General features: G+C 32.1%; 1 protein-coding gene across 4 annotated transcripts in view; it reads left to right on the top strand.

Moving 5' to 3' along the window:
* Positions 1–15785, top strand: part of LOC118186676 (uncharacterized) — a 66187-nt gene extending 50402 nt beyond the window's left edge. For all 4 annotated transcript variants that reach the window (XM_085814972.1, XM_085814970.1, XM_085814971.1 and 1 more), the window contains exon 7: positions 13635–15785. In XM_085814972.1, coding sequence (XP_085671098.1) covers positions 13635–13765 — 131 coding nt within the window. In that variant the 3' untranslated portion in view covers positions 13766–15785. The remainder of the gene's footprint in view (positions 1–13634) is intronic.
* Positions 15786–25896: the final 10111 nt, after the last annotated feature.

Genomic DNA, 25896 nt, shown 5'->3' with positions numbered 1-25896 from the left:
AGTAAAGAGCTCTTAAACAACTTTTCGCTTTGGGGATATGAATTCTTTTATTAAACAGTTCTAAATTTGGCGGTTTAAGATCAGTTTCTGTAGAAAACTTTTAATTCCATGATTTGAGAGTTTTTTGACGATTTTTTTAAAACATCGTAACATTAATAAATTTCATTAAAATAATGGTAATATATTGCAATTATATTTTAAAAAATAACATTCAAATAAAACATTTTTATTTTTTGCTGTCATATAAAATTTCATTTTGGCAACTTCAATATTTCATATACAATATTTTGAATCTGAAAAATAAACGAGGTATAAAACACAATTTACAAAACAGCTTGTTTGATTAGTACCAGCTACAACTCAACTCTGTTTAAGTTTTATGTTTTTAAAATAAGCTCTATCGTTTTTGAAAGTATATAACTGCTTCTAAATTTTGTAAATGTCTGTAATTAAAAAGTTTTCTTTATATTAAATCCATAGTTATTTTGGAATCCTTTAAAACAGCTCTTAGCAAAAGCAAAATTAGCTATGTTATTAATTAGAAATGTCTTCTTTTTTAATTTTTTCATAGTAAGCGTTTAATTGTCTCAAAATATTCAAAAATCTCAGAATATGCATCAGTTTTCTCTATAAAATTAATTTTACACTTTTTCCCTCCCCCCCTTTTCTTCTCCTCCCCCCAAAAATATTTTTTGCTTATTGCTGTTCCAGAATTGGTAGGGATAATTTTTTCTAGGATTGTAGACATTGCAGCTTGGATAGTTTAGAGAGATTTGAAAGCAAGATTTATAGACCCACGATTCTAGAACTATGTGACAAAAGGAAAAATATCTACATGGTATCAACATGTAATGGATACATTTTACAGAAAGTGTGCGGTGAATTTCTTACTTTTTGGAGAACGTCTGGAAGAGTAATTTAAACATAATATTTGAATGTTTTACTTCTGATGCTAGAATCTGTTTCTTAACATATTTGTCTTCCTGTTATATTCTCTACTTTTTACTAGACACAAGCATGGAAAATATCAAATCTTATCCCATGGGCAGGCATTATAGAAAGGGATTTTTTTATTAATAAAGAAATTAAAAACTTAAAATTTAAAAGGTCCATCTAATATGTCTTAATGCATCATACACAGAGCTGGCACTAGGCATTTTCCCATCTGATTCAATCTCTGTGGATCCTAAATTCAACTGCATAATGCCTTTCTAAATTCTGCTTTTCTGAATTATAAAAGTTTTGCCATTTCTAGATTTTGTTGTTTGGTGTGGCACTAAATTCTAAAAATTCTGCCACACCAGCTCCGTAACCGGCCTTTACCATATTTATTTCATATTTCTTCTGAATGTTCATATTAATAAAGAAATAAAATTAGCCACTTTTTCTATACATTCTAAATGCATTTCGTGTTCTTTAGAATAAAAGAAATTTTTAATTAAATCCAAAAATTCTAAAATGAAAAGGAAACTTGTTGAAGAAAGAAACTGAATACATAAAGAAAATTATTCTTCAAAGATATGTGCAGTTATTATTTTGTAAATTACCCAATTGTTTCTGATTTCAACCTTTACTATAATTTCCCATTTTTCTAACCTCATATGATAGGGTTACTGAGCCAGATTAAATTTAAATTAAACTGCATAATTTTTGACCACTAGTCGACATTTTTAGTTTGAATGTGACTGTTCTTGTTTAATTATGTCACCATGAGCTGTATTGATTTTGTTAGCATAAGAACATGCCTTTATGGTCTAAGTTCTTTTTAAATACCTTTGTCTGATATTGTAGTTACTTTTAGATATAGCGATAATTTGCTTCACATATGTCGGGGGTTTGGGGCTATTTAACTTTTACCAGATCAAGTAAACTCTCATAGGTACATTGTGGAGAGGTTGACAAGTGGTGATAACGCACGCTGAAACTAGCGAGAGCATTGGGTTGCATATTGAGACAAATCTGTAATTGTTAGAAAAGATGCTTAAAGAGAAAGAAATTGATATAAACTAGCAAAAATGTTTGGGAAGGCTTCAAATTAAAATGGCGGACAAATATTGAGTCTTGTTGTTACAAAACAAAAATGTTTTGTAGCTTTTAATGTGCAATTATCGTATTATCGTAATATTGTTTAAGAATCAATGTCATAAATTACATGTATTTTAAACTGTGACATTTTATTAGATTTTAATAGGGCCTTTTTTAACAAATATTGTTAAAAAAATAAAATTTAATAATGGCCATGTAAATCCATAATGACTAAGGTTATTGAACTACCTAATTTAATAATACTTGATAACTAACTGTTTACCCTTAAAAATTACATATTAAAGTGAGTTATTGCCTTTTATTAATCCTCACAAGATAAAATACAAAAATGTAAAATTTCAAGTAAAACTTATTCTTTGCATCTAGTGAGACTTAAAATAATACAAAAACACAGGGTTCGTACAGTCCTTAAAAGTCATTAAAAGTCCTTAAATTTTTTGGAATCTATTTTTGGTCCTTAAGAGTCCTTAATTTTGTCCAAAATCAGTAGAAGGTCCTTAATTTTAATCATCTGAATTCTGTTTTTACGGCTGCCATTTTGAGTGTGAATTAGCATTTTGGAGGAATATTTTTGGCGATTCACTGACGTATATGGTTATTTTTTGAATGGGTTCATGGGTTAGAATTTGTTTCAATTTCTAATATTTACTCGAGTTTCATGGGATACTCGAGTTTCTAAGCAAGAAGTGAAACATAAGCATTTCGAAATTCATTTTTCGTAAATAAGAGCTCTTAAACAATTTTCGCTTTTGGGAATGTGAATTCTTTTATTAAACGGTTTTAAATTTGACGACTTGTCAACATTTTGGGGATTTTAAGATCAATTTCTATAGAAAATTTTTCATTCCAAAATCAGAATTTTTCGAGGATTTTTTTTAAAACATCATAACATTGATAAATTTCAATAAAATAATGGTAATATATTAGAATTATATTTAAAAAATAACATTGAAATAAATCATTTTTATTTTTCCCAGTCATATTATAAAGTTTCATTTTGGCAATTTTTTATGCAATATTTTGAATCTGAAAAATAAATAAGGTATAATGCTGTAAAGCATAATTTACAAAACAGCTCATAGGAAAAGCAAAATGAGCTATGTAATTCATAAAAAAGGTCTTTTTTTTTTCATAGTAAGCGTTTTTCCCATGTAATTGTCTCAAAATATTCAAAATTCTTAGAATATGCATCAGTTTTCTCTATAAAATTAATTTTACACTTTTTCTCTCCTTTTTTTTCCCAAAATATTTCTGGCTTTTTGCTGTTACAGAATTGGTTGGGATAATTTTTCTTTAGTATTTTTGACATTGCAGCTTGAAAAATTTAGAAGGATTTGAAGGCAAGACTTATAGACCCACGATTCTGGAAGATTTGAGAAATATGTGACAAAATGAAAAATGTCTCCATGGTATCAATGCGTAATGGATGTATTTTACAGAAAGTTTGTAATGAATTTCTTAATTTTTGGAGAACACCTGGAAGAACATTGAAAACATAATATTTGAATGTTTTACTTCTGATACTATAATCTTAACATGTTTATCTTGTCTTTATTTTCTCTACTTTTCACTAGACAGAAGCATGGAAAATATCAAAAATGCTTCTGATCTTATCACATGGGCAGACATTATAGAAAAGGATTTTTTATTAATAAAGAAATTGAAAACTTACTGTTTAGAAGATTCATCTAATATGTCTTAATGCATCATACACAGAACTCGCACTAAGCATTTTCCCATCTGATGCAGTCTCTGTGGATCCTAAATTCGGCTGCGTAGTACCTTTCTAAATTCTGCTTCCAATGCCTGCTTTAAATTCTAAAAGTTTTGCCATTTCTAGATTTTGTTGTTTGATGTGTCACTAAATTCTAAAAATTATGTCACACTAGCTCTGTAACCGGCTTTTACCATATATATTTAATATTTTTTCTGAATTTCATATTACTAAAGAAATTAAATTAGTCACTTTTTCTATACTTTCTAAATGCATTTACTGTTTTTTAGGAAAACATAAATCTTTAATTAAATCCAAAAATTCTAAAATGAAAAGGAAACATGCTGAAGAAAGAAACTGAATACATAAAGAAAATTATTCTCCAAAGATATGTGCAGTTATTATTATGTAAATTACCCAATTGTTTATGATTTCAGCCTTTACTATAATTTTCCATTTCTGTTTCCTCATATGATAGGGTTACTGAGCCAGATTAAATTAAATTGTATAATCTTTGACCACTACTCTACATTTTTAGTTTGAATTTGACTGTTCTTGTTTAATTACGTCACCGTGATTGACTCATGGACCTTATAAGAGATAGACTAACCCAATGGGCGGGGCGCGCGTCACCCACATGTTGGCAAGAAAGAGTAGGGACGATCTGGTTTACTTTAACACTGAAACCTATGGCGTTTGTATCACATAACTCTTTTTAATTATTAAATGTGATACGTTGTATAGTGATGAGATTATGAAAGCCACAGTTTTTCCCAAATAGGATTTAATATATTTCATTAAAGCACTTTTTACTGCATTTCGCGCATTTTTTTCACGCATAATTCTTGTACAAACGTTTTTAATCTGGTAAAACGGTAAAAACTCTAGGCACAAAATTTATGAACTTAATTGTGCGTACAAATAGCGTAAAATTAAATAAGATTGATAGTACGTGATGCATTGAAATAAATTAAGATAAAATTAAACAAGATCTGATATTTTTTTTTTTTTTTAATTTAATGACCATTTTCAGGCAGTGATTTTCAAAACTATAATAACATTACAAAACAATCATTTATTTGATTGTATAATCATTAACTTATTAACATTAAAGTGGAATATTTATTTTAGTAATTTATAAAATTCGAAGCATAAAATTTTCTGAATGTAATGAAGGGGGAAAAAAGGTAAAATAAAATCTAGAAACACTCAAATTTTGTATTACGACCAAAAGGAACCTTTTTTTTAACGTTTTGTGTGTTACCTATATTTATTGAATATCATGTTCTTCACCCGTAAACCACATACATTTGAAAACAGCATATCTTTTGAATTTCCGCACTGGAGATAAAACTGTTATTTTCCGTACAGTGCTCGCTCTGAACTCGTTGAGTTTGTTAATCAAAAATTCGTTAAAGTTTTACAAAATAGGAAACAGATTAAAACAAATTCGAAATTCGGCTGTCCAGATGCCCGTGTTCGGGTGGAGGATTACATTATTCAAAATTTGATGGCACTAGATACTGTTGTTTTTTTCACAATGGGAGAAACATACATGTATTCATGCAGATTCTTCATTATATAATTTCTTTAAATATAATACAGGGCAATAATATTTGATAACAACAATTTGCAAGTAGACACGGACAGTAAAACAGCCCAAAATGCTGCTTCAAAACTAACAGCCTTTCTAGGCTACCGCCCCTTTGGGCTAATAAATTAACAGTAAATAAAAAAAAAAATCTTATGCAGAACTAAAAATAAATTTTAAAAAAATAATCACTACAAAATACAAGCAAAATTAATTATTACGGTTGAATACAATTTTAATATTAGAATTACATGTATAAAATTTTTTAAGGAGTCAAAAGTGCTTATCACTATGATGTATTGTGAAATATTGTTGAAATAAAATTCCTTTATAGAAATTGTGCTATAATACTCATCTATAATTTTAAAAAAGCAGAACAATTTAGAATTTAAACAAAATTTTTAAAAATTCGTTTTTAAATATTTTAGTATTTTTTACTTATTTACACCAATAAAAAGCATAAAAATTGCAAGAGGAAATTGCTCGTTTGAAATTTTCTATTATGTCAGATTTAAAGTATTATTTTCTAAAAGTAGTTACAAATTTTTTTACAGCATAGGAAAAGCTAAAAAAATATCCAGCCCTGAAAGCATGCAATAGCTTTATAATTATTTGGAACTTTAATTATGCTTGATAATTATGCTAAATTTTTGAAAAATCAATCTCAATTTCAAGAATAAAAATATGTAGACATTCTAATTTGTGAAATGAGGCGCTACAGTTAGCTTTTTCTTGACAATTATACACGCTGCAATAGGCAACCACTTTTAAATTTCTGCAAGTCGTCCCTACTCCTCTGGATGTGATCAAGGTGACAGCCGGGAATGCCTCAGACGAGGGAGAAAACCCGTTTGCGTTAGTCTATTTCTTACAAGGTCCATGGGTTGACTTTGTTAGCATCAGAACATGTCTTTATATTTGTTCTAAGTTCTTTTAAATAAGAAGCTTATTTAAACTTTGTCTGATATTGTAGTTACTTTCAGACATAGTGATAATTTGCTTCACATCTATCGGGGGTTTTGGACTATTTAACTTTACCAGATCAAGTAAACCCTCATAGGTACATTGTGGAGTGGTGGACAAGTTAGGAGATAAAGCACGCTGAAATTAGTGAGAGCATTGGTTTGCATATTGAGGCAAATATCTAATTATTGTTAGAAAAAATGCTTAAAGAGAAGGAAATCGATATAAACTAGCCAAAATGCTTGAGAAGGCTTCAAATTAAAATGACGGATAAATATTTTGTTGAGTGTTGTTGTTACAAAACATAAATGTTTTGTAGCTTTTAGTGTGTAATTATTCAAATATCGTTTAAGAATCAGTGTCATAAATTACATGTATTTTAAACTGGGAAATTTTATTAGATTTTGATTTAAATAGGGTTTTTAACAAATGTTGTTAAAAAATAAAATTTAATAGTGGTCATGTAAATCCACAATGGTTATCAAACTACCTTATTTATAACCAACTGCTTACCCTTAAAAATTATCTCTACATATTAAAGTGAGTTATTGCCTGTCATAATTACTCACTGATAAATTATATTGGTAAATTATTGTGGTCACAAGATAAATTATAAAAATGTAAAAATTCAAGTAAAACATATTCTATGCATCTACTTAGAGTTAAAATAATACAAAACAACTTATCACCTCTGGTGCTTTGATGGCTTATTGGAACCTTAAAGTATATTAACTGGGTTACAACCCCTGGAATTCTGCACAAAGCTATGACACTAACTGCTTCAACTGCAGAGCCTGACTAACTTTGAACACTTGCTAACTATGCTTACATCTGGCCTTTCAAGTTTGTTCTAATCAGCAAGTTTCCCTCTAGACAAGCAGCAGCGGTGATAACATTCATTCTTTTGTTATGAATCATGCTGATTATGATCTTACTTCTAATTTTAACCTATGCCGTTTGACATAAAATTTACCTGCTATTTACTAAACCTCTAGACCTGCAGTTCTCAACCTTTTGACTCACGTGTACATTCTAAACAAAAATTGAAAACCTTTAGTACCACCACTACAAAGTACTACTACCAATCTTGAACAAAGCTCAGATCGCATGAATTTATGAGTGTTAGAGAAAAAGGCTCAATCAGGATGTTGGAATTTTAATTTTTGAAATAAATAGTTAAAAATGCTTTGCTTCTTTGTGTACCACCTATTTTTTTCTTGCTTACCACCGTTTGAGAACCTCTGCTCTAGACTGATCAAGTATGGGACAAAATGAGACATAAAAGAAATCAGCATAAACCTAACTATTAGTAAAATGTAAAAGTCATCACCGCTGCTGCTTGTCTAGAGGGAGACCGTCTGATTAGAACAAACTTGAAAGACCTGATGTAGGCATGGTTAGCAAGTGTTCAAAGTTAGTCAGACTCCGCACTTGATGCAGTTAGTGTCATAGCTTTGTGCAGAATTCCAGAGGTTGTTGAATCTTCTTTCAAATATGTCCAACTTATTACAAGTGTAAAATATTTAATGCTACTTGATAAACTGCTTGAAGTTTATTTTATTCTCAAACTTATTAATAATTATGTTAATTAATTCATGTTTAGTAATAAAGCATACTATTACTTAGGGATGTATTTTATTTTTAGGATGATATTACAAAAGTGAAATTCAGGCATAGAATAATATTTTTAATTGAATTTATTCAGTTCCCATTTGCTCATAGGTCCTTAATTTTTCTCATTAATGGTCCTTAAAAGTCCTTAAAAAAACTTAATTTCCGTGTGCAGAAATGTGTACGAACCCTGAAAACAACTTATCACCACTGGTGTTTAATGGCTTGACTTACCTTAAAGTATATTAACTGGGTTACAACCCCTGGAACTTTACATGAAGCTACGACACTAACTGCATCAAACAGAGCCTGACTGATTTTCAACACTTGCCCAACCGTGCCTATATCAGGCCTTTCAGGTTTGTTCGAATCAGCAGGTTTCTCTCTAGACAAGTAGCAGTGATGACAACATTCAGTCTTTTGTTATGAATCATGCTGATTATGATCTTACTTCTTATTTTAACATATGCCATTTGACATAAAATCTACCTGCTGTTTACTAAACCTCTAGTCTAACCAAGTATGTGACAAAATGAGACATACAAAAATCAACATAAAGCTAGCTGTTAGTAAAACGTAAATGTCACTTATCTTCTTTCAAATATGTCCGACTATTATAAATGTAAAATAAAGGGTGTCTCAAAACATGTACTCACAATTCGAATGACGAGAAAAACTTTATATCTAACATAGAGTGAAATGGAATGGCTTCGAATATAGAAGACAAATATAATTGACTCATGTTCAAATTGATGACCATCATTGTCCGGGTAATGCACACCAACGGATTCGCAAATGTCACGAAACAGGTCATTAGAAATATCGCGACATTGTCTTTCAATTTCCAATTTCAGTGCATCAGTTGTTCTTGGTTTGGTGCGATAAACGTTATGTTTAAGATATCCCCACAAAAAGAAGTCCATGGGTATGAGGTCTGGGGAACGGGAAACGTGGTGGGTATTCAGTGGTACCCCTTCGTACAATCCATGTGTCTGGAAAAGCTGCATTGAGGTGAATAATACAAATTACATCGCGATGGTAGTGGGGAGGTGCTCCATCTTGCTAAAAGTAAATCTCGTCATCATCACCAAATATCTCTGAAATTTGTGGACTGAAAAACTCCTGAAGCAAATTGAGGTAATTCTCACCAGTGACAGTTCCGTTAAAAAAAATGGTCTTATGAGGCCCAATGTGAATATCCCACACGACACTGTTACACCTGTTAAGTTTACATTGTGTATAACTGTTACATGAGGATTTACAGGCCCCCAGTACGTGCAATTATGGCCATTAATGGAACCACTTAATTTGGAAACCCTGCATCTTCTGCACATTTTGTCAGGTACCATTCACAGAATTGAACTCTCTGGTCAGAGTCATCTTTGTTAGTGTTGGAATGTAGCATTTCCAGTGCAGAGGCGCTTCATCCTGAGCAATTTGTCAAAGAGATTTCTGTGATGATCAAAAGAGTGTTTCCTGCACCTGCTCTTCTTTTCCAGGGCTCGTGGTAGTCCGGAACGTTTCTTATTGACATTCTGGACGGTTCAAACTTGTCTCTCATGCGAGCAATGGTCCGCCTCATTGGTGGGGCTTTTGCAAATTCCCATCTGTATCGTCTTTGCACTTCAATGGTATTTTCGGTCTTCCAATAACATTTCAGACAAACTTCCTCTGTTCCAAGTTAAGTTGATTTCCTGCCATGCTGTAATAAATTAATTACACCTGCAGTTAAAAAAAGGCAGCATGTTAGCGACAGTTAAAGTGCGATTACATTTCTTTGAGACACGCTGTATTTAATGCTACTTGATAAATTGCATAAAGTTTATTTTATTCTCAAACTTATTAATAATTATGCTAATTAATTCATGTTTAGTAATTATGCATACTACTTAGGGATCTATTTTATTTTTAGGATGGTATTACAAAAGTGAAATTCAGGCGTAGATAATATTTTTAATTGAATTTATTCAGCTCCCATTTGCTCATAGGTCCTTAATTTTTTTCCATTAATGGTCCTTAAAAGTACTTCATTTTCGTGTGCAGAAATGTGTACAAATTCTGATACTCTAATAAAAGCATAGTAATATCCAAGCAGTAGTAACATACCTTTTTAAATTAATATATACATGTCAAATGATAGCTTTTTGAATATTTCACTTACGTTGTACGATGTGCTTCATTATTACATACTCATGATTTATTACCTCGTGTAAATTCTATTAAAATAAATTTTTAGAAATTTCGTTGTAAACTTTCATCTTCTTTGTGCCTTATTTATAGAAGAGTAGAAATCTTATTGCTTTAAATCTGAAATTTAATTAGCTCTGTCCCATTAAAATAACTGCTACTTATTGCACTTCATATGTTTGCTCCTCATGCAGATTCAGTTATAATTTGTCGACATTTTTATGCAGTGTAATGAATATGTTACTAATTAGATAAGAATCATACAAAAAGTTAGATTTTGCATTTTTGGAACTGCTTCCTTTCTAGTGCAGAAATTTGTTTCATAAAATTCTCTCTCTATATATTTTTTTCTTTTAGTTCAAAGGGGCTTTGTCCCTGAAGGACTATTGTTTTTGTTTTGCGATTTTGAATTGAATCACTATAAATCTCTGTTTCATTTTTCAAACTGTTGCCACCAAACGTTAGAGTCCTGCATTATATTTAAGAAATTAAATAATGAAAAATCTGCATAAATATATGTATATTTCTTGCATTGTGATAAATTTAGATGTAATTTAAAATCTAAAACTTTTTGTTGTTGTAATTTGTAACAAAAGCCTATCTCATCTTTAAGCATCTCAGAGAATTCTCTAGCATGGAAAGAAAAAGGAGGGTGCAAAAGATAAGTTTAATATACAGGCAAAAGTCTTTAATCCGAACGTCCATAATCTGGAATGATCTATAATCCAGACCTCAAAGCTACAAACTTTCTGCGCATGCGTTAACGCAAGCGCATAATACCTTTACGCATGCACGTAGTACGTTTACGCATGCACGTTTAATGTATAACGGATGGTATAAGCTAAGCTAAAATTATCTAATTATCTATTTCAGTTAATGTTGGAGATTGCATTGTTCCTTAATCTTCTAATTGGATCCGGCTTATTATTTTTTGCAGATTGTTAGAGCAATTTTATAAAAGTAAGCTTGAACTTTCGATTATGTCAAAAAGAATTTCCGATTCCGGAGCTACCAAAGGATCTACAAATCGAAAGCATGTTTCAATGTCCATCAAACAAAAAGTGGAATTGCTGCAAAAAACGTATAAAGGCATATCCTTTGATTCTCTAATCATTCTGGAATGTGTTTATTAATTTCACGCTGTTCTGGGGGGGGACACGGTGTGCAAAGAACTGGAAGTTGATCTGTCAGCACTATCCTTATCTTCAGGGCAGATGTTTTTATTTTATTCGGCTTATAATTCCTTACTAAACGTAGTATTTCATCTCGATGTACTCCGTCTTTGATTTGATTTAAATCAAATTCCTCGTCATTATAAATATCACGAATACACATCAAATAGTTTTCTGGTTGCAATTTTCTAATTTCGACTATGCGTAATGTATTAGTCTCTGCTTTATCTTCTGATTTGTTAATGACTCAACAATACACCTTTGAAGAAAATTTTCTCTTTCTAATTAATGAATTTCTTCTTCAGTAAGTTTCCTCTTTAGAATTTTCAAATTTAATTAAAGATTTCTATTATTCTAAAGGACTGCTAGTCTTAAGCAAGAAGAGAAGAACCTGCTAATTTCATTAATGAGTATTGATAATAAACATAAAGTAATACATGGTCAGGGCCGGCACCAGAGCCAGTGTGGCAGAATTTTGAGAATTTAGTGAAATACTGAGCTAAATAATTTCTGGGATAACAATATTTTTAAAATTTATGGCCCATAGAGATTATACCATGCAGCAAAATGCCTAATGCTACCCTGTGTATGGTGCACTGAGGCATATACAGATGGATCTCTTAAATTGTCACTTTTCAATTTCTTTATTAGTAATAGAAAAAATCCTATCTACAGATACCAGCTCATGTAACAAGATAAGAACCATCTTCGCAATATTCCATGCTTAAGTCTAGCGAAAAGATGAGAAAATAAAGGGAACATATTAATAGTAAGACCTCTAAAACTGGAAAAAAAATAGTATCCTTCTAAACGTACAAGCCAAACAACATAAAATCAGCATTATATTTTCAAATTTTCACAAGACTAGTTTCGGTGGTTTTACCGAACCATCATCCTCAGCTGCAAAAGCGTAAATGAATGAGGTAAGATATAATGATTAGATAAGATAAGAAAGCCTGGACAGGAGATAAGCTACTGGCACCATCTGTTGATGAAACCAGATCTCTGTCCAGGTTTTTTTATCTTATCATATCTAATCATTATATCTTACCTTGTTCATTTACACTTTTGCAGCTGAGGATGATGGATCGGTAAAACCATCAAAACTAGTCCTGTGAAAATTTGAAAATATAACGCTGATTTTTTGTTGTTTGGCTTCTAAGTTAATATTTGTTCAGCGTGTTATTGTATCTTAATCCTTCTAAACATTCTAAGATGCAAGGTCTAACTGAAAGAAAAATTATCTGTGCCAACTTTGTAAGTGCAAAAGCTAGAAGAGTTCTGAAAAGGAGGGGGGAGACAGGTGTAAAGTGAATTTTTGAGAAATTGATACATATTTGAAGATTCTGAAATAATTACACAAGGAAAAACTCTTATTATGAAAAAAATATAAAAGACAAAAGAAATTAATTTAAAATTAGTTATACTACTATTAAAAAGAATAGTTGGAATGAATTGGATTGTAATGTTAAATATTAATGGAGTAATTTTTTATTCTGCAGTGCTGCCAATTCAGAGATTTTCATCACATCTTCCTCTTTCCATTTCAGCCACTTTTTTCACCTCTTTGATGATCCTAACAATTTTCTTCATTATTAACTTTTCTAAAATTTACTGTCAGTGAATTTTTAAAATATCATTTGAAAATTTATACTTCAAGTTATTAACTGAATAAGTAGCAACAGTTCATTAGAGGTTATAACATTGCCTCAAAAGAGGTAAACAAGTGTAATGTCCAGTTGTGACTTATCAGACTCGTGCCGTATTCCAGACAAATGTTACAAAACTTTTTACATCCAAACAGAACGTATAACTGACGTACCACTTTATACTGCACTAAAACCTAACACCTTAAAAAAAAAAAAAAAAAAGAAAAGAAAAAAGAAAGAAAGAAAGAAACGAGGAGAAAAGTTTCATTTTAAAAAGGTTTACTTTTTTTAAAAAATTAATGCATTTTTTGTTTGGGACAATCGTCTGTTTTTAGATATTAGCATTTTCATTTCACATTTAAATCATCTAATTTCTAATAAAATTATGTTGATCATATAAGATAACTAAATTTTGCATGTGTTATATTTTATTTAAATAAATTGTGATTATCATTAGTATTAAAATAAAAAAATGTACATTCTGATTTTATTAAACATTTAAATTATGCTAAAAAGCATTTGAGTTGCTCTTGGTGTCATATTTTATGAATTTCATATCCTTTAATTTGTAGTGTTTACTAAGTTATCATTTGTAGCTAATCATAGTTAGAAGTCTTGCATTTTCTAACAATTGTACTAGTTTTTATATATTAATTTCAGCAGGATTTTGTGCAATAACTATAAAAATATCTACCTTTCAGGTGGTACTTGCTTTCACATGCCTGGTAAGGAAATGGAGATTTTCCAATGCAGTAGAATTGTGAAGCTGTATAAACTAAAAGACAATTACATTATGTATTTGCAGCTTGAAGGGCAGTTTAGTTGTATTTAATGCTTCTTGTTGGCCGAGTACTGAGTCTTAACAAAAATTTTAGTTGGTGATCATTAAATCATCAACTTTGATTTCACCTAAAAATTAATTGTTGAAATGCAGACCACATGAAGTGTGGTGATGTTTACTTATCCTTTGAGATGAGGATGTTCTTTTCATTACTAAATGGGGACATTTTAACCCAGAGATTGTACTGAAATGGTATTTTGATTAAGTTTGTGTTTAAATGTATTGAAATCATATTTAGATAAAGTTTGTATTTAAATGAAATCTAGATGATGCTAATTGTTAAAAACAAAGTTGCTGTTAGAATCCCAGTATGTATATTTTTGTATCTCAGATTCATATAATAGTATAAAATTATATAAAATACTGGTAGTTTAGTTTTTAATAAGTATTAAAAAAACTTTTTAAATGCATTTAAATAAAAATAAATAAATAAATGAGATTTGAGATCCCCAACTTTGATTTTAAACTTCTTTGTTTTGAAATGCATTTCTGATAAACCTCATCTCAAGGATAAGATTGTGTTCAGATTTAAATATATGAATTGATTTGGGGGTCTAGCAGATAAGGTATAAACCACCTTATTGACCCTGCCTTAGTGCATCGAAGATTATTATAATTGTATAATTATCTTCGGTTATGGGTCCTAGTGCTAGACTGTTATTATTATATACTTCTGTGGAATTTCATAAGATGATTATAATGATAAATGGCCTGTATATACTCACTTGTCATATAAATTTGAAAACAAAGTTTATCAGCTGGTCATTTAAATATTATGCCAAATTTGGTACATCTTGGTTATAATGCAGCTTTAGAGGTACCGTAGTTTCAGATTTTGAAATATGATGTAAGTAATATGATCTTGTACCTGTACTGGAAGCAAAACAAGTACTTAAATAAAAATTGTGTTTTTTATTTAATTATAAAACCTTTTTTTTTTCTATTTAAGTAAATAAAACTATTTGGGAGAAAAAAATAGTGCTTCCAAACTATTAGCAATGAATATGTTAAGGAAATATGAAGTGTTATTTTATGGTTTTCCTGTGAACCATGAAAATTTGCAAAAATAATTCCAGTAGGCATTTGCGGAAACAGATTGTCTTTATTTAATTAGATCACCAACAGTTACAAGTTACAAATATGGCATATAAAGACTTAAAACATTTGTGAGCTCAAGTTTTGAGATTATCTGACAGAGAACTTCATTAAAACTAGCATTAGCCATTCCAACAGTCAAAATTTTCTAGTGGAATATGAAATGCACCAATAAATCAAGTAACCAGGCAATTTACTTATAAATATGAAAAGGATTATTAACCTTCAGATAAATTAATCATGTTTAAAATAATCGCCCAAGGAATCTTTACAGTTTATTTAGCATTTCTTCAGGCCATCAAAACACTGCTTAAATGCATTGTAACTAACCGTTCACGAAATACGTGTAACATTTGAAGCTGAAGGGTGACCTATCTTTGGTTCATCTTCAATGCTTTCATGTCCACATTTAAAGCAGTTGTACAACTCATACCCAAGTGTTTTTGATAACGATGCATCGTCATATACTGTTTGAATCATCTTGAACATTTTAATAGTAGATTTACCTAATTTGTAACAAAATTTAATGTTATTCCATCTAGAAGTCCTCCCCGCCCCAGTAAGCCGGTTATGGTGGCACATTGATAATGAGTGTTACATAAAAACAAAGCAAGATTGTAATAAGACATCATGCATACACATTATTCATGTTAAATTGCATTGTTTAGCGATGGTGTTGAAAAGGGTCAGTGGAAAAATATGTATGTGTAGGAAATTCTGAAGAACGGAATATTTTGAAAATGTTTCTTAAAATCATTTAAGAACACTTACATTTTGATTTGCTTTTCTGTATTTTGTAGTATCTTCATATGTTATTTCGCTTTCACTTGATAAATTTTTACTTGTATGTAATTAAAAGACTGAAATGCATTATTGTTATAATTTCTTCATTCAATAAAAGTCTTTTTCGATTTGATATTTGTTATAATAATCGTTTAATTATTCTGTCACCATCTACATTATAACAAGGAAGCACTATATATATTATGGAATGTTTACCAATGAAGTAAGATCAATGCACTGTGAATTAAAGAATGACTTTTGCAGTTATAATGTTATATACTATGAAGGTCTTTTATTCATGAATTTTCAGCTTACAAGATAGTGCACTGTATCTTTAACAAATGTGTCTTTGAAACTCTCAAGATGATGCATTTAATTTTTTCTTGTATCTTTTGTGTTAATGTGGATTTTATTTCATAGTAATATCATCATGATTTCATAGTAATAACATCATCATTCATCATCATAGTAATAACATTTTCATGGTAATAACATCATGATTCCACCTCATAAAAGTTTTGAGATTACAGTAAATTGATTCAAGTGATTTTTGACTTGTTTCTCGTAAGTTTGCTTCTCTTCCACGCTGGCTGCGGGCTGTTGGTGTGGTTTCCTTTCCTTTAAGACTTTTCATATCTGCGTCTCTGACTTCAGTTTCCCACATTTTGGCCTCCTTTCTTTTCTTTTCTAAAATCACCATCTTTTACATATATGGTCCATCATTAGTCTTTGGCGTTAGTGTTTCCTTTCTGCCAGAAGTTGATACCTGCAAAATATCTTTGAACATTTGTATATCAGTAGGGTCATAATATTTTTTCAGTTGATCCACATTGGCACTAATGTTCTTGCCACTTTTACCTCTTAAGTAACAAACAGTACCACAGATTATTTGTATAATGAACGTTCCATCTGTTATCAGCCGATAGATGGCATTGTAGAAAAGCCGCCGATAGGGGTCGCACGATGGCAATCGGGAAGCGAGGGAATGTGATCAAGGTTAAGAATGTTTCGTAATGATATGTATATATTTACTGTAAAGCATATATAAAATGCAAGAGTTATCCTGATTGAATGAAAAGCCCAACTTACCCCTAGCTGTCCTGAGATTAATAACGGAGATTTAAAGCTAACACATCAAATCTTCAATAAAATATAGCCTCTTTTTTTGTGGGACTTGATGAATGTTTTAATTTCAGAATTTTATCCCCATCAAATTCTCTTGCAATATCCAAATTTCTTACAGTTTTGTTATTCATTTTCTTAATTTTCTGTTAATTTGAATTCTGCCTCCCTGTTCTGCATAAAGAACAATTTTTCCAAGAGAGTAATTATTTTCTTCCCCCAAAATAGTTCTCACGTTATTGTCATGTTTAGCTGTTCTTGGGGCAAAAGCTAACTTGTTGATGCAGTCCCCTAGGCATTGGTAGTGAGTTTTTACTTAGCTATGAATAATTTTTATTATATTTCTGTTTACGCATTCTGTGATGTTTGATTGTGGCCAATAAGGAACCATCTTTAAGTGACTTATGCCAAACCATCCACATAGGTCTTCGAAAATTTGACTAATGAACTGGGGACTGTTATCTGATGTAACCCTACTTGTGCACTATATTTTAAGACATATTTATTTAGAAAAGAATCAGACATGGTTTAGCTGAGGCTGTTTTAAACGCAACTATTTTTATCCATTTCGAGAAATGATCAACAATAACAAATAAATATCTTAAGTATATATCAGTTGAGGGTAATTATATTTTTTTATTGCTTTCACTTCTTGGCTATAGGCCGAACAAATGTATTCTTATTAATTCATTTGGATAAGTAGCTGTTATTCTATTTAGATAGCCACTCTGGCTATAATTTACATTTTTAACTAATTGGCACGTATGACGGGACCTGATATACTCCGTAACAAATATTTGAAGTTCAGAAAAAGGACCGCCTCGTGTACTCTGTACTGCTTTTCTAATGTCAAAATGCCCTGCAGTAGGTGCGTCATATAATTCTTGCAAAATACTTAGCCATAAACTAGCTCAATTCATTATTCTTATTTCGTGATTTAGCATAAAGCAAGAGGTTATCAATTATTTCATAATTTTCTGCTGTGTTTCTAATGGCCTCTATATCCTGACGTTCAAAATTTTTCAGATCATTTCAATATTCATAGATATAATTAAGTTCTGGATCAATTTGTAATTCGGCAATGATAGTTTCCCAAGAGTCTAAGATTTTTGATGTTAAGATAGAACATTTATTTCCTTTCCCTCTTCGTGGAAAGCCCATCCTACCTACACCAATGCTACCGGCTGACCATTCTGCATCAAAACAGCGTAATCTGAAAATAAATTTGAATGGTTTTGATCCCTTCAGGAAATTTTAAATCATTCGCTTCTATTAGAGCAGTTTTGAGCATTTCAAACGTCATATTAGCGTCAGTTGACCAAAAAAAAAGTGCATTCTTTCACCTTTAGCAGCGGCCGAGCGGTAAAGTCGCTGAACACTGGTAGTTCGGTTTGAGGTTCGAATCCCGCGAACGGGCTGGCTGCATGGGCATTTTCATGGTTTTCATGGTTCTCCAGGAAAGTCCTACACGAAGGCATCCCTCCCCATAGGCAAATAGCCCTTGAGGCTTTGCCATAATCACATACACACACACCTTTAGCAGCGGTTTGTCTACCTATACAAAGTCCTTTATGAAAATACAGTAGCAAGAAAGTATGCCAAGAAGTGAGGCTAATTTCTTCGCTGTGTTTGGCGACAGGTAGTTCATTGCACTTATTTTAGAAATTTCAGTTTGCGTGCTGCTTTGAGAAATTTTATAGCCTAGGTACCAGAGCTCTTTAGAAGGTAGAGATAAGTATTCAAAATATGACTCCATTAGTATTTAAATATTTATTTATTTATTTATCAGTTAAGAATATCTAAGTACATGAAAGAAACTTACGCTGATACAAACTCAAAAGTCAAAAATATAATAATTGTTGTTCTAAAGTTTATGAGCTTATCGTTAATATGTGATGAATCTAATTGTTGCCACAGTGTCCCCTTCCAGTCCAGAGGACGATCTAAGAAGCTTGGTAAGGAAAAATTTTTACGCGTCTGCCTGACTTTGTGAAAGTTGGGAACATTTGATTTACCGTAGAAATATATTCAGACTGTTTGTTGTTTCTTATATGATTTTCTTCTCGAGAGTCTATTAGTATGTATGTAGGCTTTAAACGATCTACTGATACTGTAGATTTATTCCCACATATATCGATTGTAAAAATTTTTCAGGCCTAGCTAATACTTTGAATGGTTCCTGGTAGCGTATTTCCAAACCCTACCCCACTTTTCGAATTTTTGACGTCATGGAAAAATCGACTAATTTCGCCTGGATGGTAGTTCTTGAAGAAGAAGCCCCTGAAGGGCGAGAAGTAACGTAAACAGAACTTTGGCTTGCGTTTGTAAATAGTATTAAAGCATATAGTTTCAAAGTGCAATCGTTTATGTACTTGCATAATTTGACTGTTTCTGTAATAAGAAAACTTCATTCAGATAAAATTAATTTTAATACTATTATCTGGTTATAGGATTATACGAAATGCTGAATACTGTAGATACTATCGTAATCTTCACATAACCTTTCACATTGTATTTTCCCTTATCATTGTAAAATATATTGTATTATAAAGATTAAATCAAAGCAAATTACTTTGTTAGAGTAATTAGAGATATGAATGTTCTAACCGGGTTCTCTTTTTATCACTTATTATTTATTTCCGCATTGAAAGCACATTTATATTTGACAAATATTTATCTCCGCTGAAAATTTTTTGTTTGTTTAAACTATATTTGTCAATAATGTAATAAAAACTCACTAATCTAGTGCTTCGTAGATCAATATGACAACAAATTAAAAATGTTTTGAAAACAATTCATTAATCGGTACTTTTCCGTTTTGCCGGCGCAAGCGATAAAGTCGCTAATAATGGTGCAACCGATGCCAAACGGAATATTCTCGCTGGTAACCTTTTACGCCTCATTTTCGAAACAAGTCGCAGCTTTTTCTTATCAGATTGATTGTTTCTTTCAATACTGACATATAATTACATAGAATTTTTATCAGATAGTTCAGTTTTATGTCCAAGGCCATTTTCGGGAATTAAGTCAATTAGGATGCAATCACAGCGCTTACCCGAAGCCGAAAATATAGAAAAGGTAAAGTCGAGTTAAATTCATCAATTCTAATGAGAATGCATTAGCGAAGTAAAGCACTGCAGTTTTACATAATTTCTGAGTAAGCTATTTGTACGAATTGAAATATTTCTTGCATTTAAACTTGTGTTCCAAATTAAGATTTAACTTGAAATTAATGTAGATAATTACTGAGAGCATTAGATTTTTGTAGAGAGCAGTTTACATGAGATGAGATCGCTTGGGGTCACGTGATATGAACCGGCGAATCAGGATGCTGAACCATGAAAGCATAGTAAATTCTTAAATTAATGTCTTTTTACAAATTTATTGTCTTTATTTATCGGTTTTTTATAAAATTTTAAGCGATATTAAAATGTTTATGCCTTTAAAAAAAGAATTCTTAAAACTAACATTTTTTTTTAAATATTTTTTATGTGTATACTGTATGTTGTCGCCAATAAAGTCTGCTTGGCGAGATTTGCACCGGCGAAACGGAAAAGTACCCATTAATCTTTAGTTTGTAGTAGATGCAGTTAAATGGCACAGAGAAAAAATATTTCAATAAAAAGTTCTCTATGTTAATTCAATAGCAAAATTATTTCTATTTCAGTGAGAAATCCGCTTTCAATGCTTATATAATGGGAAAATGTAACATAAGCCTTTTGGAATATAATATAAGTTAAAGGTTTATTATACAATTTTATGAGAGAAACTTAATAATTTAGTTTTATTCCTTTTAAATCGACATATTCTTTTCCAATAAGTAACTAAAATTTTTGGCAAGTTAAGACTTAACTTGAACACACAGTATTCCGTCACTTAAAATATCAATTAATTGTTCTTTTTCACTTAGAGATACATTGGAATTGAAAATACCAAAGGAAAAATGGGTCACTGATCCAATCTAATTCCTTATTTGGAAATTTTTCAAAAAGTTTTCTGTCAATTTTGTCATACGTTGTTTTAAACAAGAAATCTGTATTATTTTCTCTAGTAAATTCTGGAAACATGTTTCTGTTGTTTTTGTTCAATTCTTCTTGCCAAAGTATTAGGTTTAGTTTTAAAAGCTTCAATATTGGTGCTCAGTATTAAAATGTTTAGGTTTTTAGAAAATGTCTCCTATGAAACTGAGTTTTCCTAACTAATCATTATTAATGAATGAACTTGCTGATGTATGTTTCTTTTCTTCCAAAAATATGTAAACTGTATTTCTCAAATCGAAAATATAATTCAGTATTTTTCTGTGTGAAAGCCAACTGACTTTGGTAATAATGTCTCATACACAGAACTTATCTCATTACATCGTATTAAAAAGAGAGAACTGTTTAAGATCTTGCCTTTTAATGTAATTAATTGCATTAATAACCCTGTAATATCTTGTAAAATTCTTCACAATGATGGAATATTATATGGGAAGCAATTTTTATTATTAACCTTCTTAGTCCTTTATAATTACCTGTTAATGCTGCAGCATCATCAGCACAAACTGCGATACAGTGTGTCTAGGCAAGATTATTCGTTTCAAAATATCTGTTAATAATTTCAAACATTTCCTCTCCAGTTGCTTTTCCTTCCCAAATATTATAACATAAAAAATATTCTACTGCATCGTATTCAAAAACGTATCTCAGATAAACGATGAATTGAGACATTTTAGTAATGTCATTAGTTTCATCAAGTTGTATAGTAAAGACAGGATTTCGTATTCCATAATGTTGGATATGACAGAAATTTGGTGAGAAACGGTATCTTTTGATAATGCTATTGTTTTTAAATCATTACTATGTTTTTCTACATGCTTTAAATGATGTCATTTTAATTCCTGAAGGAAGAAGCAGCGATTCTCCAATTGTATTAGGTTTTAAATTTTTTGCTAAATATGAAACTTAGCCTTCTCAGGAACTGTTGTATATTTTTTCAAAAAATACCTTTTAATTTTTCCTTCTCTCAGCTCATTCCTTACAAAATATTCTTCGGGTTTATTTACTAAATCTTTATGTTTAGTTTCTGAGCTACTTTTCTGTTTCGCCGGCGCAAATCTCACAAAACAGACTTTGTTGGCAACAAAATACAATATACATATAAAAAATGTTAACAAACGTTAATTCTAAGAATTTTTTATTTTGAAGGCATAAACATTTTAATAGGTTTAAAATTTTGTAAAAAGCCAATAAATTTGTAAAAAGACATTAAGAATTTACTATGCTTTCATGGTTCAACATCCTGATTCGCCGGTTCGTATCACGTAACCTCATTCACGTAAACTACACTACAAAAATCTAATTCTCTCAGCAATTATATACATTAATTTCAACTTAAATCTTAATTTGGAATACAAGTTTAAATGCAAGAATTATTTCAATTCCTACAAGTAGCTTACTCAGAAATTATGTAAAACCACAGTGCTTTATTTCACTAGTGCATTCTCATTAGAATTACAAGACTATAACCCCCCACCAGCGGCCGAGCGGTAAAGTCGCTGAACACTGGTAGTTCGGTCCGAGGTTCGAATCCCGCGAACGGGCTGGCTGCATGGGCGTTTTCGTGGTTTTCCCCATGTGTAACGTGTATACGAGCCAGTTTCCCTTAGAAAGTCCTCCCGAAGGCATCCCTCCCCTTAGGCAGATAGCCCTCGAGGCTTTGCCATAATTACACACACACACAAGACTATAACCATGCACTAGAGTCATAGCTTCAGCAGGTACATTTTGCTGTGTTATACAATCTCTGTGGGTCCTAAATTCTAAAAACTTTTCCACTCCTAAATTCCAAAAATTTTGCTACTTGATATTTCTGTAAATTCAAAAATTTTCCACACCTGACATAACCACACTGGCTGTGGCCTCAGTTATCAAATGTTCTAACAAAGTCAAATATTGTAACGTTATTATAGAGCAGACTTTCTTAAACTCTGAATCGCAACCCCCATCTATAGCAGCGGGTCGCAAAAAATTTTAGTAGTTTTGGTATTTCGTAAACTTAATATAATAATTTTACAACTACCCAATATTTTTACACAATGTATCTGAAAATAGATAAAGATAAGACAATACAGACAAAGAGAAAAACAAAAATGTTTCAATGCATTCTTTTTATAATATAAATCTTCATTTTACTTGCTTTGCAGGTGACGCTGTCATTTCGTCTGTTACTTAAAATTTTCACATTGTTTTATCACAATTGTTTTATATTTAAAATGATATGATATAGATAATGACATAAAACTGCAATATTATCTTACAGTACAAGTGAAAAAATTGACTGTTTCACTCACACGCGTGTCTGATTTTCGCAATGCTTATAGGGTCCCACAAAATTTTCGTAAATATTTTGGGATCGTGAAAAAAAATCTATGATAAAAAAGGGTTATGACTGAAAAAAAGTTTAAGAAGCCCTGTTTTAGACCATCAGTTTCTTGACGCCAACCCATTTTTTTGCCTGTTTTGTTTCTCAGCCGAATTATGTTTCTGTAGGAATTTTTTTTTTCTTTTTTTTTTTTTTTCAGCTGAATGGAAAAACACGCTAAAATGTTTCAAATGACTTGTTGCAACTCTCAGGGCTACAACGTGCAGGTTACAGATTAAATAATCACAGCAGGGATTATTAATATAAAGATTTAATATGGATATCTCCCACAAGCTGAAAACGTTACATTACTCTATTAAGTGCATACATATAACTGATTGAAAAGGGAATTTCCCCGCTTAGTTCGCAGTTAAAGAAAAAATAAGAATAATAAAAAATAGTCCAATCAGATGCGGCGTTCCTTCTGTTGACCTTCGCCGAGCCGTTACGTAATCGTCTGTCTGCAGCCGCCGTCTCCAATATTCTCCCCCTCTTTGAGTCGACTTCAGGTTGGCTCAAAGACATACAGTACCTGGTCGAAGAGATTCGATTTCTGAGGCACCTTGATCACACGTCCAAATCTTGACACTTTAGCACCTTGCAGGATGTTACTAGAGTCATTAGAATCTGAATGCTCATCACTAGAAATAGGATTGGTAAAAGAGTTATCGTTTAAGGGATCAGTGGATGTGTCCGTTAACTGCACTTCCAATGGAAAGACTCGCTGAATGGGACGAAGCAGCGTACCAGCTTGAGTCTTTTAGTTCTACAGTTCTCACCTTGCCATCTTTCCCAGGAATTAGTCGAATGACCTCAGCTAAAGGCCAATGCATCCGTTTTTTGATGTCATCTCCTATTAGGGCAATTTCACCCAACCGTAGCTCTGACGATGGATCCTTCTTATTTTGGACCAGAAGGCCTAAATATTCTTTCCGAAATCTATCTCTTAAATTATTAAGTAGTTTGTGAGGATATCTAGCCCTTTTTCGAAACCTTTCGAATCGCAGAAATCAACATCAGGAACACCTAAACTACGATTCTCGATGAGAAACATGGCTGGGGAAAGTGGAATTAAATCATCCGGATTTTCCAACAGATAGGTAAGAGGTCTAGAGTTAATTATTGTCTCGCAGTCGCACAATACTGTGTACAACTCCTCGGTTGTAAGAACCGCGTTACCGAGTGTCCTTCTCAACAGTTCCTTTACTACACGAACTAACCTCTCCCACCAGCCTCCCCACCAAGCGGCTGTGGGAGGATTAAACTTCCATATTATACGTTGTATAGTAGTTTGCCTCAAAATTTGTTCCCAAATCAATGTTACTAAGTTCTCTTTGCGCTCCTCTGAAATTAGTTCCGTTGTCGGAATAAATTATTCTCGGCCTTCCCCTTCTGGCTACGAATCTTCTCAATGACAAACAAGAATGCGTCGGTAGACAATGAGGAAGTCAATTCCAAATGAACGGCTCTATATATTGCACATGTGAACAAAACAATCCAAACTTTTTCACCTCCCTTCACATACAAGGGTCCTGCCAAATCAACTCCTACCACCTCGAACACCGCTGCGTCATTGACACGATCGCCTGGCATCGACACCGGCTCGCAACCGGAAGACTTGGCCTTGTATCGAATGCATCTTACACAACTTTTTACGACTTTCCTTCCCGCTCTTCTGCCCTCACTATCCAAAATCGCTCCCTTAATATTCCAAGTAATATTTGGGTTCCAGCGTGACAATTTTGTAAATGATAATATTCTATCAGACGTTGGGTGAATATACACCGGTCTGGTAAAATAATTGGATAAATAAACTCAGGGTCGTCTGATCACTCTGTAATGCGCGTTTTCACCCTTTTTATACCCTCTATGTCTGAGATGACACTCATATTGGGAATAGAGTCGGCGGAGGGAAAATACTTATTTTGTACAATTTTTATAAGAGTTTTTTCTGCGTGTTCCATCTCATGAGCGGTTAAATCTCCAGTCCTCGAAATGCACGTTTACTTGTTGCGTTTTTCACAAACCGGAATATCCATGCGACTAATCGAATGATGGATTGAAAATTCGAAAACCTAATTGCATACCAAGGTATTTCCTCTTCAACTGAATTAAGATTACACAATCTGACCTTCCTTTTTTCTTGTTCTACCTCAGAGGTCTCGTAAGCCAAACGGTCTAGTGGCCAGTTGTTATTAGTTTCCAGGAGCCAGGACGGACCCTCCCACCAAAGAGAATCGGAAAATGAACGAGGGGAACTGCCTCTTGAAAGCATATCTGCCGGGTTTAAATCACCTGGAACATGGCGCCAAAACTGAGAAGAAATCAGACTGCTTATCTCTTTTACCCTATTCGCAACGAAAACTGACCAATCACCAAGGTTCTTAATCCACCAAAGTGCTGCCATAGAATCACTCCACGCAATAATTTTCAAATCAGGCAAATCTAAGGCGGCGTATACTGAGTGAACCAGTCTCGCGCCAATGCAACAGGCCATCAATTCTAACCGAGGTATTGTCAGAGATTTTAACGGCGCTAACCTAGATTTGGCTCTGATCAATCGAATTTTGACTCCCACGGGCGTCACAGTTCTAATGTAAACACATGCACCATAGGAGCTCTTACATGCATCAACGAATAGGTGCAGCTCTGAATTCTCATTTATCTCTACATATCATGGAATACTAATTTTCTCAAGATATTTAATTTCATCCTGCCAC

Source organism: Stegodyphus dumicola, chromosome 4 (genome assembly GCF_044657685.1).
Source record: "Stegodyphus dumicola isolate Sdum_Otavi_A_Nest chromosome 4, ASM4465768v1".
Lineage (NCBI taxonomy): Eukaryota > Metazoa > Arthropoda > Arachnida > Araneae > Eresidae > Stegodyphus > Stegodyphus dumicola.
This window is presented reverse-complemented; position numbering and strand designations above follow the sequence as displayed.